This window comes from Neodiprion lecontei, chromosome 3 (assembly GCF_021901455.1).
Source record: "Neodiprion lecontei isolate iyNeoLeco1 chromosome 3, iyNeoLeco1.1, whole genome shotgun sequence".
NCBI classification, from domain to species: domain Eukaryota; kingdom Metazoa; phylum Arthropoda; class Insecta; order Hymenoptera; family Diprionidae; genus Neodiprion; species Neodiprion lecontei.
Window position 1 is genome coordinate 20,541,292 of NC_060262.1, and position 16,965 is coordinate 20,558,256.

General features: G+C 36.4%; 1 protein-coding gene across 3 annotated transcripts; it reads right to left on the reverse strand.

Moving 5' to 3' along the window:
- Positions 1-1,092: 1,092 nt before the first annotated feature.
- LOC107227769 lies at positions 1,093-13,961 on the reverse strand. Of its 3 annotated transcripts, none has more exons than XM_046735762.1 (4): positions 13,801-13,961; positions 13,444-13,657; positions 4,549-4,957; positions 1,093-3,800 (listed from the first exon to the last, which is right to left on the reverse strand). In XM_046735762.1, exons 3-4 carry the CDS (start codon positions 4,738-4,740, stop codon positions 3,204-3,206), a joined length of 789 nt encoding a protein of 262 aa, XP_046591718.1. In that variant the 5' UTR covers positions 4,741-4,957; positions 13,444-13,657; positions 13,801-13,961; the 3' UTR covers positions 1,093-3,203. The 3 variants fall into 3 exon arrangements, with proteins under 3 accessions (XP_046591718.1, XP_046591719.1, XP_015524495.2); XM_046735763.1 differs by having other exon boundaries at positions 13,857-13,951; XM_015669009.2 differs by having other exon boundaries at positions 13,444-13,961.
- Between the last annotated feature and the right edge of the window lie 3,004 nt (positions 13,962-16,965).

A 16,965-nucleotide genomic window follows, 5' to 3' on the forward strand; every position in this document is an offset into this window, starting at 1 on the left:
GCAGCATCGCGGTGTTTGTCGCTTTTTCACACTAGCAATTACTCTAGACACACTGTATTATTTTATTGCCCGCATGTTGTAACGATTTTTATGATACGAAAATTAGCTTGGACGCTTAATCTTTCACGACCATGTAAAGCCCGACTGCTTGTGCCGCCTGGCTCACCTTTTCTCTCTTATCTCGTAATCAGACCGCTTTACCGTCGGACTCCGCATAAACGTTGAACCATTGTCAACGGCTACGCCATTGCGGAGCGATAGTCACCGACTCTCGTGCACGTATCAGACTCCACCTTCAATCGATGTAAGATCGTACTCCTTGTATGAACGAACCTCGGCGGATTCGCATGAAATTACTTATCTCGATTCTTGAGAAAAATCGGTGTAATTGGTGCGTTTGAGAAGTTAATTAGGTAAACCGTTGCCCGAGTCTCTGAAAATCTTGATCTGATTTAACTCGGAATAGTTATAGCAATATTGGCCGAAACTGAGTGCCAGCATGCCTTTCGTTTATAATTATACAAGGTACTGGAGGAATTTTTGTCCGTCGATGGGTAAGGAACTGCTGGAGAAATTTTATAACGATATGAAAAAATTCATGATAGAAACGTGCATGCTGCCTTGTAATTTCTCAAATAGGTTTTTCAAAACCGTTGACAAATAATAACCGGATAAACTGATTATTATTTCTCAGATTTGTATCTATTTTTTTCGAATTCTCATTATTTCTCAGAGATAATTTGTAGAACCAGAGTATATTAGATTACCCATCGTGAATCCAGTGGATATTCCGAGATCTTGGGACATTTTTTATGCTGCGCATGTATCTCCAAAACCGAAAATTTCAAAGACCATCGATCAGTATACGTCTATTTTGCCAATGTAAGATAATAATTTTCATCACAAAAACAAATATATATACGTGTATATATAATACAACCGAGGAAAATTTATCAGTTATGTAAAATACGAATAAAATGATCTCCAAAACCAAGAATTAAAAAAAATATCAATCGGCGTACGCGTATTTTGTAGTTGATATAATAATTTCCATTGCAATAACAAACACAGCGTGCACGATCAGCTAATATCTCTAGAAATATCATGTTTATTTCGTATTAAATGATTGATGTACATATTAATATTAATAATAATAATGATTTCACAGTCGGTATACAAAATATTTTAAATATAACATATTATTTATATATGTGTACGTACTTTGTACATACACACCCATATCATTATCTCATAACATCTAAAATAAATCTCTACATTATGCACGACGCGTATGTAAGTAAAAATAGTGATAAGAATGACAATACTAGAAGGTATAAAAAGCGAAGCTCTCTCCGTATCGAATCGGAGAAAATTCACGTAAAGATTTCAAGAATAAATCATCCGTGAGTTTTAGCACTGCGCACGCATTGGGCTGGATTCGTTATTCAGTTCCGGAATAAGTCCACTCTAATTCGGCGGACGGTTGAGTTCATGCCTCGGGATCAATTAAAGCCAATTGGCTCATTGTGACCTTCTCTGCCTGCCGGGCGAACCTTGTAGCTACCCATATCTCGTATAATCAGAATGGCTTTTTTTTGGCTCGTTATTAAACAAGTTATATCATGTTTGTTTCTAGTCACTCGAATAATTTATGTTAAAGTCAAGCCGATATCGATAACTCGCACGGTAAGAGGGTCTGTGTCTAAAGTCTGAACGAATGGACAGCTGCGTATTATTAAATTTTTATTTGCAGCAAGTTTCTCTCCCGAAAATCTAATCTGCTTCGTAAATAAAATCCGGTAAAACATTTTTTTTTTTTACGTAATATCTAAGGTATACGCATGTATGCAAAACTTTTTTCCGGAGTCATTGGAACCATTAAAATTGTTTGTTCAAAAACAATTACATACTCACTTTTATTCTACTTTCTTGGCTTCGTTTGTAGTTGCGCAATATCGTTTTATCGTCGATATACCGTACAACTAATGTCTTGGACTTCGTGTATTATACTTATCTTATAATATTTACAAAACAAATATGTGATTTATACAAAACGTTGATAGTTCATAACCAATGAACACAGCTATCCTTGCTGAGGAGATCTGGCTTGTAAGAACGAAATAATTATTGTCTAAAAATAACCGTTTCATACTTCAAAGTCGAATTTTTACGTAAAAATATTCGATAATTGTAATGCCATTATTATATATATATCACATGTTTTCATTTCAGTTAGGAATTACAAATCTGTCCCAGCAGATTTAATGCATCGTCTTCAATCATAACGTGATTATAATAAATACATCGTTACATTTTACGGTGCTTCGTAACATTCGGCTTTATACGGCGCTGCTCGTGTTCGGAGCAAGAATTACCGAATTCATGACGATTAATATCATGACGGAAAGTTACGGGGAGTTCACTGTAAACAAGAGCTTCAAGATCTGCGACAAGAGACGACGTAAGACAGCGCAGCTAACAATTCTACCACCGATCATTTCTCTCCTTTTTAATCTTCCCGCACTTTTTTTTGCTCGGTTAATTATCGGTCTATACATGAACAACGGTAATTGATGTTGGAATAAGATTTTTTTCAACGGAACACGGTGCCACGAAAATAAACCCAGTTCGGAAATGCAACTGCACTAATTCGTTACGTTGAGTCACTGTTGCGCCACCCTACCGAACGTTGACCGTACACTTGAGATTATTCGATAATCAGACAAGAACTGTTTGCTATAATTATTCAGTATTACTAGAAAAAGTTTCATTATTCCGTGCAATGATGATATTTTTTCCTACCGAAAACCACAAACAGTACCGAATTGAGTATTCACGTGGAACTCAGTGAATATAAGATAAAACATTCGATTTATGTGGAGTTTGGTTATCTTAAGATCCCCAAAAGCTTCATCCCTCACTGATTGCGCAAATTTGAGTCTTTAATCAACGATGTTGAAAACTTCCAACGGTACGTTTCGAGCCCGGTAGAGAGCGCGCCGGTCACTTGTCACGACAAATCGTGTCCCAATAAGCACACACTTTCGATTTTCAAGATAACAGAGAACCCGCAGATCGCCGAAGAACATCATTAGAAAACAAGAACCGATGTTTAAGAAGGAAGAGTTTTTCGTTTCCGCGACCACGGACATATTTTTCTTGCTTTTTCCATCGTATTTCAGAAGGCAAGTCAAGCGACCTGATCACACCTCGCAGACTTCCGAAGAGCCTGTAGGCCTCCCTCCACCGCTCGGGGCGCCACTGATGGTGTTGAGGCTCAGGGTCGAATACCTTGGCGCCTCGTCCATAAGCGTGGCCTGCTCGTAGCTCGGGGGCAAATCGTCCTGCGCTGAAAGCTTGAGGAACCTTCGCTCCTGCCGGCGATCGTCGAGAGTCCGCAAAAGGATGACGGCCGGTCCCAAAACCAGCATCACCGCCCCCACGGCGATCATCGCAACGGCCGCAGCGGCCGTTCCGCCTCCGGCGACGTTGGACGTCCTTAAATTCCGACTTGATTCAGAAGCATTTCCGGATTTGTATCCCGGCATAAACTCCTTGGACACGTCGTCGTTGGTCGACGACGAAGATGGCAAAACAGCTTCTGCCGATCCCTCTTCGATTACTTTCAACTTGTTACCGAGATCGTACTTTTTACTTTTAACTGACCCCGGGCTCCATTCATCCTCGTTTTGAATCTCTGAACTACTCGAACTACTTGACGATGGCTCATTCTCGCTCCGATCTTCTTCGTTGGCGATTTTTTTCGTTATCAGGTTACTCACCGTTACTGTGTTGTTTAACTGAAAGAGAGCCAGGGAAAGAAGATAATTATTATGCCGAGATATTTCGCGTGCGAGATGCTCTCGGGCCAATGGAAACTATTACAAGATTTTTATGCGGTTCGGTTTATACCGTCGTTCATTGGGATGCCTCATTTTGATTTCTTATATTCTCACGATGATGTCGGACCTTCAAGTTTTACCGCAACAAATTCAGCATGTCGTATACTTTTACCCTATTTTATTCTCTTGAGCGATAAAATTATATATGCTTCAAACTATCGAAAATAGGAGCGCTTACGATCGAATTTGTGTGTAGGTGAATAAGATATTAAAGTTCAGAGTACACGAAGAAGAAAGTGTGAAACTCAAATTGAATGTCCGACTACGCATGCGCGAGCTTTATCGGATTTAAACTCAAGCCGGCCACCTCAAACTTCAGCAGTGAAACGCGGCTTAGGGAAATAATTAGGTCACGCAATTTTTTCACAATCTCAGATAGTTTATACAATGATTCGGCAAGGCTCAGCAAACTTTTACCGTCGACTGAACGATAAGTGACGTTTCTAACAAAATAATTTCAGTTCCCCACTTGCTGCGGGAGACTTTAACGTTTCACGTTTCGCTTCGAGTGAGTTGGTTGCCCTGCCTGACCGCCAAAAATATTGCCACGATACGATCTTGCCAACCAATGAAGCAGATTTGTTTCGCGCACGCGCAGTCGGTCACTCTACCTGCTAAGTTTCACCGTTTTCTCTTGGTACATTACCTGAGTCGCGTTTCTGACATCGACTGCTTTGTGCATGGAGGAAACGCCTTTCTGTAGAAGAACGATTCCAACGGCACTCCAAGCGGCGAGTTGAAGGATTATTACGACCTTTGATGCCCACCGGTTGGCTCCTGCAGTTAGAGACATTCTGGGAACCTCTGCTGTTGCTGGATAGAACCCCAGCTGATACATCAATTTTGTTTACGGATGTGGTTACTATTTTCCTGCTGTTTCAACATGCCGATGGATTTGCAGGACGACGAATGCAGTCGGATTATTTCCTTGTCGCAAATCCTGCAGAACATGTTTCTACACCACGTCGATATGTGTTTGAACTATCGGAACTATCCAAAGTGACGAATCTTTCGATGAACGAGAGCCAATGGTATTTTATTTCTGATACCTGAAACTGGTCAAATGAGACATCGGTATTAGTACATAACTTTGGAAGTAATAATTTTGTAAAAATTCGAAAGAATCGCGTATTAATTTTGAAGTGTATAGTATATTACAACAAATATTTCAATCAAGAAAAAATCCTTTTGCAACAATCATTATTACGTTATAACCAATTGATTGTATACGTTTTAACACAACGGTCATGCATATACTAATTGTTTTTTTTTTTTATCAATTAGACGTCGTTAGGCAAAAAAATATTGTTCTCTCTATTTATGCAAGATTAGAAAGATTCAATAATTGATTTCATGAATTGCAACAAATTGCGCGTACATTTTTTAACTCTTTTTAGATTCTTTATACATCCATTACAAGTTTCGAAGAATTTCCGCAAAATTTCACAAAAATACACTTAGAAAAAAAAATTAATTTTAGAACTGTGTTAAAAGATTCCATTGTATTGGAATACTTAGAATATATTTGTAAATTTTTATGAGTTGCTTGCCAAGTTTTTAGCAAAAAGTAAAAAATTGACCATTATTTCTATCCTAACTAGAATATTAACATAGATTTTTTCCGATTGTTTTTTTTTGTACATTCATTTCACTCAATGACAGCGAAGAATTTCATGTTCCAACGTGTGACTAAAATTGTTTTAAAATCCTCGAAACAAATCTTTCGATAATTAACGGAAATGTTGAAATTCCGACAGATCGGCTCAAAGTGTAGGACGAAATTCGTCCTTCGAATTTTGAAAAGCTTACAACGAACGTTTCTAATCCATCCAAGCAAATCGCTCAACGAATATACCTGAAAATATGTCATAATTATTTGCAGCCTGCGACAAGGTGTTAATTAAAAATTCATTTACAGCCGGGCCTGCTCTCTCTCGAGAACAATACTGTTTCTCCGCCAAATGTAGCGAGGAATCGATTCGTCTATAGGATGGTCTTTGCAGCAATCTACACGTATCGGTTAGCGGTCACCCACGCCTCGTACACGTGTTAAAAACTGCCGTTCGCCACGCTGATACACGATTATTAAATGCACGTATACGGGTATAATATAGGTATACATATATGGTGTATACGTATGGATGTACAATTGTACATGGACTACATCACGCCTAAATGTTTGCTGAGGTATACTGTATAAAGAATTGGAAAAATAAACAGGAATATTAAAGTGCTTTATACATCCTCTGAACGCGTATTAAAACCGCGCATTCGTATTGCATATATAAGCATAATTTATTAACCGCTGATAGTTCCGATATAGTTATATATTATTATGCACCGTGTGCAGCTCAGTTGCAGAGGTGTACAGTTAACACTGTACAGCATTGATGTAACATGCTGCAAAATTGAAAGACTGATAGAATGTGCGAGTCAACTTTGACGGTGATAAAAACGAAAGGAAAACGAAATAATTATAGTATATCAAATTATATTTTATCTACGTTTATAATTAAATTATTTTTTTTTTTTCCTTCAGTCGTTATTACTAAATCATCATTTTGTACGATCTCAAAAATAATCAACAAATATATGTACAAGCGTAGCATTATATCAATACTGTTGCAAATATATATATATATATATATATATATATATATATATATATATATATATATATATATATATATATTTGCAACAGTATTATATATATATATATATATATATATTTTTCCAACTTACGTCATTTCTTTTTTTACACCGAATGTTTTTCAACCCGTATTGTTATCTCAATTTAACCACGAAAATTGTTAAGTTTGATCTGTCGTTAAAAAAAAGAAAATATTAAGACACGCGACGACTTGAAAATATCATGATTAGAAAACCAGTGAAAAATAAATCTGGTTAGTTTTAGAAGATAGTAGAATTTTTTTTTTTATGAATTCCTTTAAAAGCCATGTATCCGAATACGTTATTTTTCTGCCGCTTGTTTCTACGATGTGATATTATTTAGTTCAGAAGCAAAACGATAAACTTTGGAACGTTTGAGAGGTAAGGAGGGTGGCGGGGAGGTTGAATGTTGAAAAAAAAAATAAACAGTGACCGAACAGGACGACGATTATTAAAGCGACACTCAACTCGGTCGAGTCTCTCTCACTTCGCGCTTATGACGCGTCACAACAGCGATTACGTATTAATTAATTCGAATGCGGTAATATAGATCGCCTGTGGAATTACTACAGGCGATAACTCTATTTCTGTGTACTGTAAATTACAATCCACGCCGTTTTCCCATTCATCGTGTATATTTCTCTGCGAACTGTTACACCTTCGTCTTATTTCTAAGGTGCACTGCCAGACACGCGCATGCACGTAAAACAAGCAAATATTATTATCTTCGTATACAAAAAATAAAGAAGTATTTGCCGTACTTCGGTTTGTGCAAGTTCGGTTCATACTTGCTGAAAATTTCCTACCCATTTATCAATGTACAATTGATCAAGGAAAGTTTACAGTTTCAGTGGCAACCATAAAATTCGCAACTGAACTATTTTCCACTTTTTGTGCAAATTAGAATAATTTTTTCATTTCTTTCGATTTCGTATCTTTAATTGCTATACTAATATTACCTTGACACTTACGCTTACGACGAACTGATAAACTGTCATTGGCTCTAATTTTCATGGTACAAAAATTAAGAACAATGAATTGTTATCCACGGGTGGTAAAACTGTGATCATGCTCAATTGCAACTAGTACGGAATGACGATTAATCCAAATGTTATAAGCGTTACTATACCGTTGTAAAGAGAATAAATTCTGTTTCCTGTTTATAAAAAATGTAGAATTGGTAAATTCGCCGAAAGGCTCTTTGGGAGCAAAATTCCACGATACAGAATTTGTCGAAAGAATGTTAACCTCGCGATAAAATTACTGAGCTGCAATTCGGAATGAGGTTGAAGTTAGTAACGTTAAAAGTAGCGAAATATCAGAGAAAAAATCATTATTCGGCAAATTTAGAATGACTTTAAAGGAGTTGGCTTTTCAAAATAAGAGGATATTTTGTTTATCATGATTTACGAAATTTCGAACACTGCTGACAATGCGAAGTAACGACTTTTTCTAAGCACGGCATTGTCACTAACTTCATGCTCGTAATTCTGATGTGGCTTAATACAAGGAAAACAAAAAGTCGCGTGCGTAAATGTTATACATTACAAACTGCAATAACGCAAACGGCCATTTAAACCCACATGTATTTTTCCTTTTCTCGGTGCACGTCTTTACATTATATTGCCAAGTCACGCGTCATGACAAATAACTTATTAGTGAAAATAATTCCGTTAATTACAACGTCCTCAGGCTACGCGCCGCCTAAACTTCTATCGACTATTTATGCATTTATACCGCATAGAGGGTATTCCACGATAACTCGACTGACGACTGATCATTATCGTCTCACAACCAGCAAGTCTTCTTTTTCTCCCCTGTCATCGCCGATCCATGTATTTCGATGTTTTTTTCTCTTTAGCCTCTGGGCGTTTTGAATTTTGATTTGCCCTGTCGTTTTTGTTACTCAAAGATATAAGACTTGACAATACCGTTTTAATCATTTTTTATGTATTTCTTCACACCCAATTCGCGTTATTTTAACGACGAAGTACCACGATAAACAGTATTTTCGAGAAAAATCGGGTTTTCCGACGTCGGAATTTGTACTTTTTTATCCTACGTCGTGTGCGCTTTGATCGATTGAGAATTGAATTTTCAGAATTCTGTTTAAACTCACTTTTCCGACCATCGATTAAAAAAAAGAAACATTCAAGGTCAGTGAATCTTATACTCAAATTTCCTTGAAATCAGTTATGCAAGTAGAAGAGAATAAAAGTTTCATTTTTCGAAAGCAATTAAACACGGTTTTCGAAACTCGTTGTCAGTACAATTCTCAACTGAATAACCGTTCGAGAAAACAGAAATTCAAACGTGTTTTCCATACACAAAGTATCCGTTTCTATGACGGTCGAGTCAGTCTACGAATGCAAATCCGCGGAATACAGAAAAGATCACTTTTAAGTCCTAGGGTTTTTTCAATACTGCGCGCATGCGCTGTCGCGAAAAAATCTGACATTACGTGACCCTAACCTCAATTTCATGCTGCGTGAGAAAACGCGTAAAAATATACACTTGTTATGCAAAGAATCGGGTGTAACAAAGAAGCAACGGTTTTTTCGCCTCGCGCATTTGCAATATTCGTCTTCAGCTTATATTGCAAATTTACGCTCGGACCGGAAAGACCGAGTTTGCCTTCATCTTACAGAATATACTATAGTCTGTCGAAATCCGCTACCGTATAGGAAATGCACAAAATTTTTCCTCACCGTTTCGAACCAAATTACACTTTCGTCTATCCGGTATAAATATTGAACAATATCTTTGTGAAATTCACAATCTACACGACAATTCTCGCCGAATGCCTTGTACGTTAATCGATAAGTGCATTATACAGCACAGGACGCAATTAGTATTCGGATACATGTGTATATATGTATAAAGTGCTTGCGGGCGCAATAACGTTGGCATGGAATAACGCGGTGTTTATCATCGTTATATTTTTTTCTTTCTCTCACTTTGTTTAACACGATCGTAATAATGAAAGAGATTACTGCGACATTCACGCAAATACGTCAGGCTCCTTCGTCACTAATTGGATTAGAAAACTCTGTTTAATCTTCCACGTGCCGAGTGTCAATTAATCGGCCTCGATCAAAAGTCGCAGCCAATGAAATGCTGTACAACAATAATGGATACACCTAAATTATTAGGGTCATTTACATCGATTCCATCTGGAAATATTACCTTTTATCTTATTTTTACTACCGCGTTTTAGATTAATTAGATGAGTCGAATGAGATTATAAGAATGGCCATTCTTTTAAACAGAAAAATGGTGTAAGAATTGATGATTATGCTTTCGTAAAAAGAATTTCTGTAAAATTCAACTCTTCCGATGCTTCGCAGAATTGCTTGCAAATCATTTTCATACTTCGCAAAATTAGGTATCACATATCATGTGCGCGTAAAGAGAGATCGAAGAAGATTGATAAAAATTCTTTCAATTAGTCGAAGCAATTTGCGTTATTACTTGTCGCAGTCTCTCTGTAAAATGATATTAGATTCTCGTAATAGATTTTTTTTTCTACCCGTTATCAATTTCTCCTCTGTAACTTTGCCAATTTGCAACACACAGCAATGCGGCAATACGCATTCGAGGAAAGCAAGATCTGTAGTGGCATGTAAAAAAAAATCATTTCGCAATAAATCCATGAAAAGTTGGACTTGTTTCTTTTAGAAACCTGCATGCTTTTTCAAGAGATTGCAAATCAAGAAATCTGCATTGAGAATAATTCCGAGTTCCGTTTACATTTTCTGCAGATTGTTGAAATCTCTCGGAAAGCGAAGACGTACAAAACCGTAATAAATTTTTTTACCACTCTTATTCCTGGATTATTGAATTTTTTTTTATTGTAATACCGAAAGTCTAATTTGGTTGAAATTAAAATATCCTTGATGAAAAAAAATGTTCCACCATGTAGGCGTGATAAAACCGGACTTTGCTCTCATCAAAAAGTTAATATTTAAAAAAAAATATAAAAAAAATAAAATAACTGATACGTGACTGAACCTGGAGTTTTTCAAAGCTATAAACTTTCGCTAATCCCTTCGATGACTAATTTCGCGATTACAATTGTCGGCTAGATAATGACAATGATAGTTTTTCCACCGTCTAATACACGTACTGTCCGAAGTGGGTGGGATTTGAATAAGATGGGGATAAAGACGCTTATCTCAGTGTTATAATCTTCATGTCGCTGTTCCTAATTCGTCGATTCTAACGATTACGTGAGTAAACAATTAAATACAAGAGACGGTTCTATCTATATCTCTCTCTCTCTCTCTATATATATATATAGTTGAGGCCTACGTATCCATCAATTTGAGATATTTGTACAAAGCTGTCAGATTAGTAAACACGAGAATAACAAGACTAACGAAATATTCACGCGCTTGTCTGATGATCGTTAAATCATTTTCAATTAAGACCGATTCTCACACCTTACAATTAGAGTGACAGCAATATCGCTATGCGAGCTCATTACGCGAGTCACTTCATTAAATTCGGGTCAAATCTTTGACGCATACTCTCCCTGACGAATCAGGATTGTCGTTTTATGTTTTTACGTATGAAATTTAAATATATCATGCACTTGATTAAGTAAGACTGAAGAACTTTCATTCAACACGTCGACATTTTGGACAGAAATGCAATTTATTTTTCTCATCGCGCAGTACCTTATAAATCGCGAGAAATTTCAATACGGTGAAATTTTTTTCTACAGACTAAACAATTTTATACCCGATGATTGTGAATTTTTGCACGATTTTACACATTTGCGTAACCCTTGTCAAAATTTCATGTTCTCGAACGGATTTCCTACGACTTTGGTGCGAAAGTGTGAAAGGAATGGGGAAAATTTGAGAAAAGCTCAACTCCAATGAAACAATAAAATTGTTTAAAGAAAAAAATGAAGAAACAAAAAAAAACAAGATCAAAGATTTCGCACAACTATTATTATTATAGCATATTTACTCGCAGTACAATCTTATTAAGTACGGGGTCATTTGAAACTTCTCCTCTCTTTCTCTCGTTAGTTTATTTCGCTCCCTTTGCCCCCATTCGAGTGACTACGTCACGCCTGCAGCCGCCGTGCAATGACTATCTTTAAATTGGCGCGGCTCCAGTTCCGCACACTTATACATCCTTACGTTCGTTCCGCACCTCTTGATTTTTTTTATCTTTATTTATCCTTTTGTTTCTTTCTCACCGATCCCCCGCATCACACGCCTCAGCAACGGTGCTGTTATACATTCTTCCTCAACTGATTACAGAAAACGTTATTGTAGACTCGGTATATATATATATATACATATGGAAGAAACTGCAAATATAGGTATTATCGCACGAATAACTGCAAGCGCAAACCGAATTTCACATATCTTTGCAGTAATAATTTTCAGCCGTAATTAAACAATGTTGTTATGCATTGTTTGCGTAAGATAGGTATGGAAACGTATGTATACTGTATATGTATATTGCATATTATAAGCATAAATAATCAACTGACATACAAATTTTGCGTCAACTGTGCTCGGTGCAATTCTCTTTAATCTTGCGGTACGCAATTATAGATATTACGAGGCTTTCCGTGCCGAAGCGAACGACCGATTTTCTTGGCTCTCTACGCAATCCAATTAAGTATGTTCGAGAAGAATCGGTCATGAATTTTTGTACGTTTTTTTTTTTTTTTTTTTTTTTTAATTGACTGGTTCATCGATTCATTGATTTTCAGACAAAAGTGACTCGCATCCTAAACGACGATCTGTATAAAAATGATCAAGAATTTCGCATGAAGCGGTAAAACTTTTCTATAATAACTTTATTTCCATTCTTACTCTGATTTTGAGATACATTGATTTGAAAAATTGCCGAACTTATCGAAACCCCATTTTCCAGATGAGCGCAGCGCGGTAACTGCTTATTAAAAAAAATCGGATACAATTCATAACTGATCCTCTCAATGCATCTTTGAATTTTGTAAAAAAGAATGGAAAATTTGCTAGAAGTAGTAATTGATAAAGTAGTATAAAAAAAATACATTTTTGTGGAAAGAAAATAATTCCTTGACCTTGTGTGTAACTATTGCACGTTATAGGTATAATTCATTTTATTGTATATAACAGCTTCTCCCTTAACTTTTTCTTCTGGGAAACATACTGTTATTATTGTTGTTATTGCTATTATCATCTATCTATTAATTTACATGTACCATTTTCACCGCAATTAGACTGATCATTGTTTAGTTTAAAGATTTAAAATTTTTTTTTTATTTTTTTAAAGTATCATATTGCGAAACTAGATTAACTCATTATCAGACCTTTCCTTGTATTAATAAAAACGAGCGTATACAATGATACTTGACAATCAGACCGGTTATGCATTTCTTTTTTTTTCCTAAGAAAGAAATCAGTGAATACCGTACATTCGTCTTTTATAATGTTCGCGATTCTAGCTACAAGCATAAGAGTATCGATCTTGAAAACAATTTACTTGTCTTGTTTTATTTATTATTGAATGATGAAAATTTTTCGTACTGCGATTACTTTCACAGTTTTATATCAACATAATTGCATAATTTTATTCTTCGTTTTTTTTTTTTTTTAGATTTTTTTTTTTGCTTGACTTTGTAATTCTCATTCTGACAAGTTATGAGACAAATAGCAATGGATAATCCTTCGAGTTTCGATCGTGTTCATTTCGTTTTTACAGCTCACATTCTATGTAGCGTATCATGTATTCGATTTCGGATATTTTAACCCGTGGATCGATCGTGCGAATCGGTATGCAAATAATCGACTAAGGATATTTCTTTCATTACTGTGTATAGTATAAAAATAATCTCAGCATGCTTGAACGCCAAACTTACCGATATTTTCGTGGATTACGTTAGCCGTATAAACTGCGCGGAGAAACAACAAACGTTGAAAATACCTTAACCGAAACATACAACGTTCTTTCAGCTCCTTTTCAATTCATCGTCACACTTATCACGCTGCCTGTAATTCACGTCGATGGTCATTCAGACGAACGTTATATGCCGCATATTATACCATACGTACTAAACCGCACGTGCGGTTAATCTGCAAATAACTTCCGGTTAGCCATGCATTAACCGCGATATCGTACATAATATCCGTATGTCACATGAGAAATACAGATATCTGTACGACCATTCGAATCGAATGTATCGCGGGATCTTCCACCGTCAGATTTAAAAATTTACAATTATTCTTCGACGATTTCGTGAAAGTGAAATTCAGGAGGAAAAAGATTTCCCACCGCTCGTTGTTATTCGCGTTCAAAAAAAGCGCGCGACGCGAGCTGCGCGTCTCGAGGCCCCCGTCAGTAGCAAAAGACCTCTCGGGTCAGACTGAACGGCAGCGCAAAGCCGTCTGAGTCTTCGACTCGGCGATTCGTCGCGGCGCCGCTTTACGTCCCGTCATGACTCACTCCCTCCGGAGTGCTCGGATACCCGGAGTAAATTTTGACGCGTCCGTCCGTCTCCGAAGTCTCCGGTTTTTGCACCAGGCACGCGACTAGACGACCTCGGGTTTCGTTAAGAGTTTCGAACTCGGGCCCGGGGACAAAAAGGCGTCAAATTCAGTCCGGGGAGGGTTGCTTTTGTCATTTTATACCCTACAACTCCAATTTGCAGCCGAATGACGCGGGTTCTATGCCGATGAAACGTCGGAGCGGCGAGCAGCGAGAGCACGGCATCTTCACCCTAAATTTCATATGAAAAACACCTAAAATAATCTGATTTGATCCGAGATAAATAATGAAATATCGTATCTGCGTATTGTTATTTTTTTTCTTTTTCTTCAATACGTCGTGAAAGTTACTCAGTCAATTTTCAGTGAGTTACGATTTTATGAGTAAATTGATCCGTTTTCTGACATTTTGTTGTTTTATGAATTTTTTTTTTCATGTTCAATATTTGATTTTGCTATAGATAACTAATTTACCAAAGGTCAGAAGAATTTCATCCTTCGTCGGACGTTTCGTCGAACTCATGACAGTTCAACAAGATCCTTGTACAGACAGTTTGCTACGGAAATTTTTTCGCACGTTTGGAAAATCAATGTCGAAATGTATGGAAAGACCGTGCAAAACGGTCTGGGAGGCCAAAATTATTGCTGTTCTTGAAAACAATTTTTCACCACTTTTCTACGCTCTTCAAGCTGCAAGAAGTGTGGAAAATTAGTTAAAATTTTTCATTGAAAGAAAACTCCGTACAATAGGATTTTCATAGAGGGAAAAGAAGAAAAAATCTGTGCGATTCTTATTCGAATTTTTGATGTACAATCCAAATTTATAAAACATCCGGATACAGTGACAATTAAATGTCTGCAAAATTATTATTTTCAGCCAAGGTGTTGGTTTTGCCGTCAATCAAGTAAATGAACAAACTTCACTTAAAAATTTTATTCCAAACCTGTGAAAATTTTTGTCAACATTTAAGACCCGGTAAAAATTCATATAAATACTGGATTTCGGAGCTTTGAAAAACTCGGACGACAATAAATTTACAGGCAATTTTAAAGTATCCCAGAACGAGGTGAGATGGATTTTTCATGTTGCACTGATGATGATGGAAGAAATCATTCATTTTGCATTATCGTATAACCTTATTCAAAGTTTTGATTGTAGATGTTCCAGTTTCGACGAAAACTTACAAATTAATTGCAGAGACACGAGAAATTTGGAAAACAGATTGTTTTCATTTTTATCTATTTTGAGTACCTCAATCGAGCAATTCGATTTATCGAATATCAATATTGACAGCTTACTCGTGCCACCCTAAGCCAATTGGTCTTCCGAGGGTGGAAATCGTTTAAACGTCCCTCCATAACCAACCGCCGTCGAATTTGTTGTCTCGTGTACAATAAAATGTTGATTGTAATAACAGCGATCGCTCCCTCGGGGTGTGCGAATCACGCTATTCTTCACTGCGTGACTCAATCCACCCTATGGATGTAACACGAATGCAGTTTCAGTTACTCATGGCACGTGTATAACTTCTTCCAATGCCTGATACTACATGGTTGGCTCACAAGTTGGGAAATAACGGTCGTTTATCCTTCGGGTTAATCATTATCGCGATGTATTCGTAAGTTCACAAGATTGCTGATTTCGAAGCATCTGAACGAGTTTAATATTTCAACATTTCATTAATGATTTCGATCTATTTGAATTGCGTTTTCCGCGATTCCAAAATTTCCCGACATCAAGATTTCGATTTTTCATTTACTTCATTGGAAGCTCAAATCATTCTCGTTTTATTCTAATATTTCATAACTTCTGAATTTTTATTGATTCAAATGGCTTTGCTTATTTTCCATGAATTCAAAAATTCATTATTTGAAAAATTGTCATTTCAAGCGATATAAATCATGCCATTTATATTCCAAGACTTAGATTCGATAATCTGAAGATTTCGATGTTACAATAAATTCAAATTAATGCTTTCGAATATTTATGATCATTCTAAAAATTCAAGATATCACCAATTTCATAAAATTTCAAACAACCTTAACCTTAATAGATTACACCTCGGTAGAATCGCATATCGGTCACACGGGGTGATATTCTGCTTCAACGATACTTACCAATAATTTTTTAAAAATATTTAGGTTCGCAGAAAAAGCTCTCACAGTTTTCCTAACCAAAATTGATTGTTTAAATATTATAAAACATCGGCAAAGTTAAATGATTTCGAACGATATCAACGATTCTACAATTTGAACCCCTTAATTATTTCAAGCGACTTTGCTACATTATTCATTTCAATTCAATTTTAGTTTTTTTACATAATAACTACGATAAATAAATGATTTAACACTTGTTTTCATGTCTTTTATCACTTCTGTACGGTTCAGCTTCAAAGAAACACATTGATAAACGAAAAATTGGAATGCATGAATCTATTTGCGACATGAGTTGATCGGAGCAACCAAAAATACTCTCATACGTATGTTATGCCAAAAAGTTGAAGCGTTGTTATTTGGTCTAATTTTCTCACTCGGTATTCGTACATGGCATCTGAATTCGCGAATCGAAAATTACAAACACTGCTGTTTATTCTTTGTCAGAGTTGCCCTCTGTAGCCCGGCGAACTTGAGGTCACGCCTTAATTTGGTTTGGCGATAAGAGATATAATGTGATGATCCGCGATGTCTTGAATATGTAATGAATCGGACGCGTAGAGGAAAAAAAGAAGAATACGAAAATTAAGGAAAGAAGAAAGTAAAAAAATGCTGAAAGAACGTGACTCGTTTATTTGATCAGTGCTCTGTCCGTTGTCTCACGTGATCCTTATAATACACACGTCTATTAATTGGCGACTGCAGAATTTCAAAACTCTTTGTCAAGCTGGTTTCTTATACTG

What these genes read in the sequence shown, in the direction of transcription:
- LOC107227769 (XM_046735762.1), bottom strand. Translation starts at nt 4,740, where the DNA reads ATGTATCAGCTGGGGTTCTATCCAGCAACAGCAGAGGTTCCCAGAATG. An exon ending in ATGTCAGAAACGCGACTCAG is followed by an intron (nt 3,801 to 4,548) that starts GTAATGTACCAA and finishes GCTCTCTTTCAG; the next exon opens with TTAAACAACACAGTAACGGT.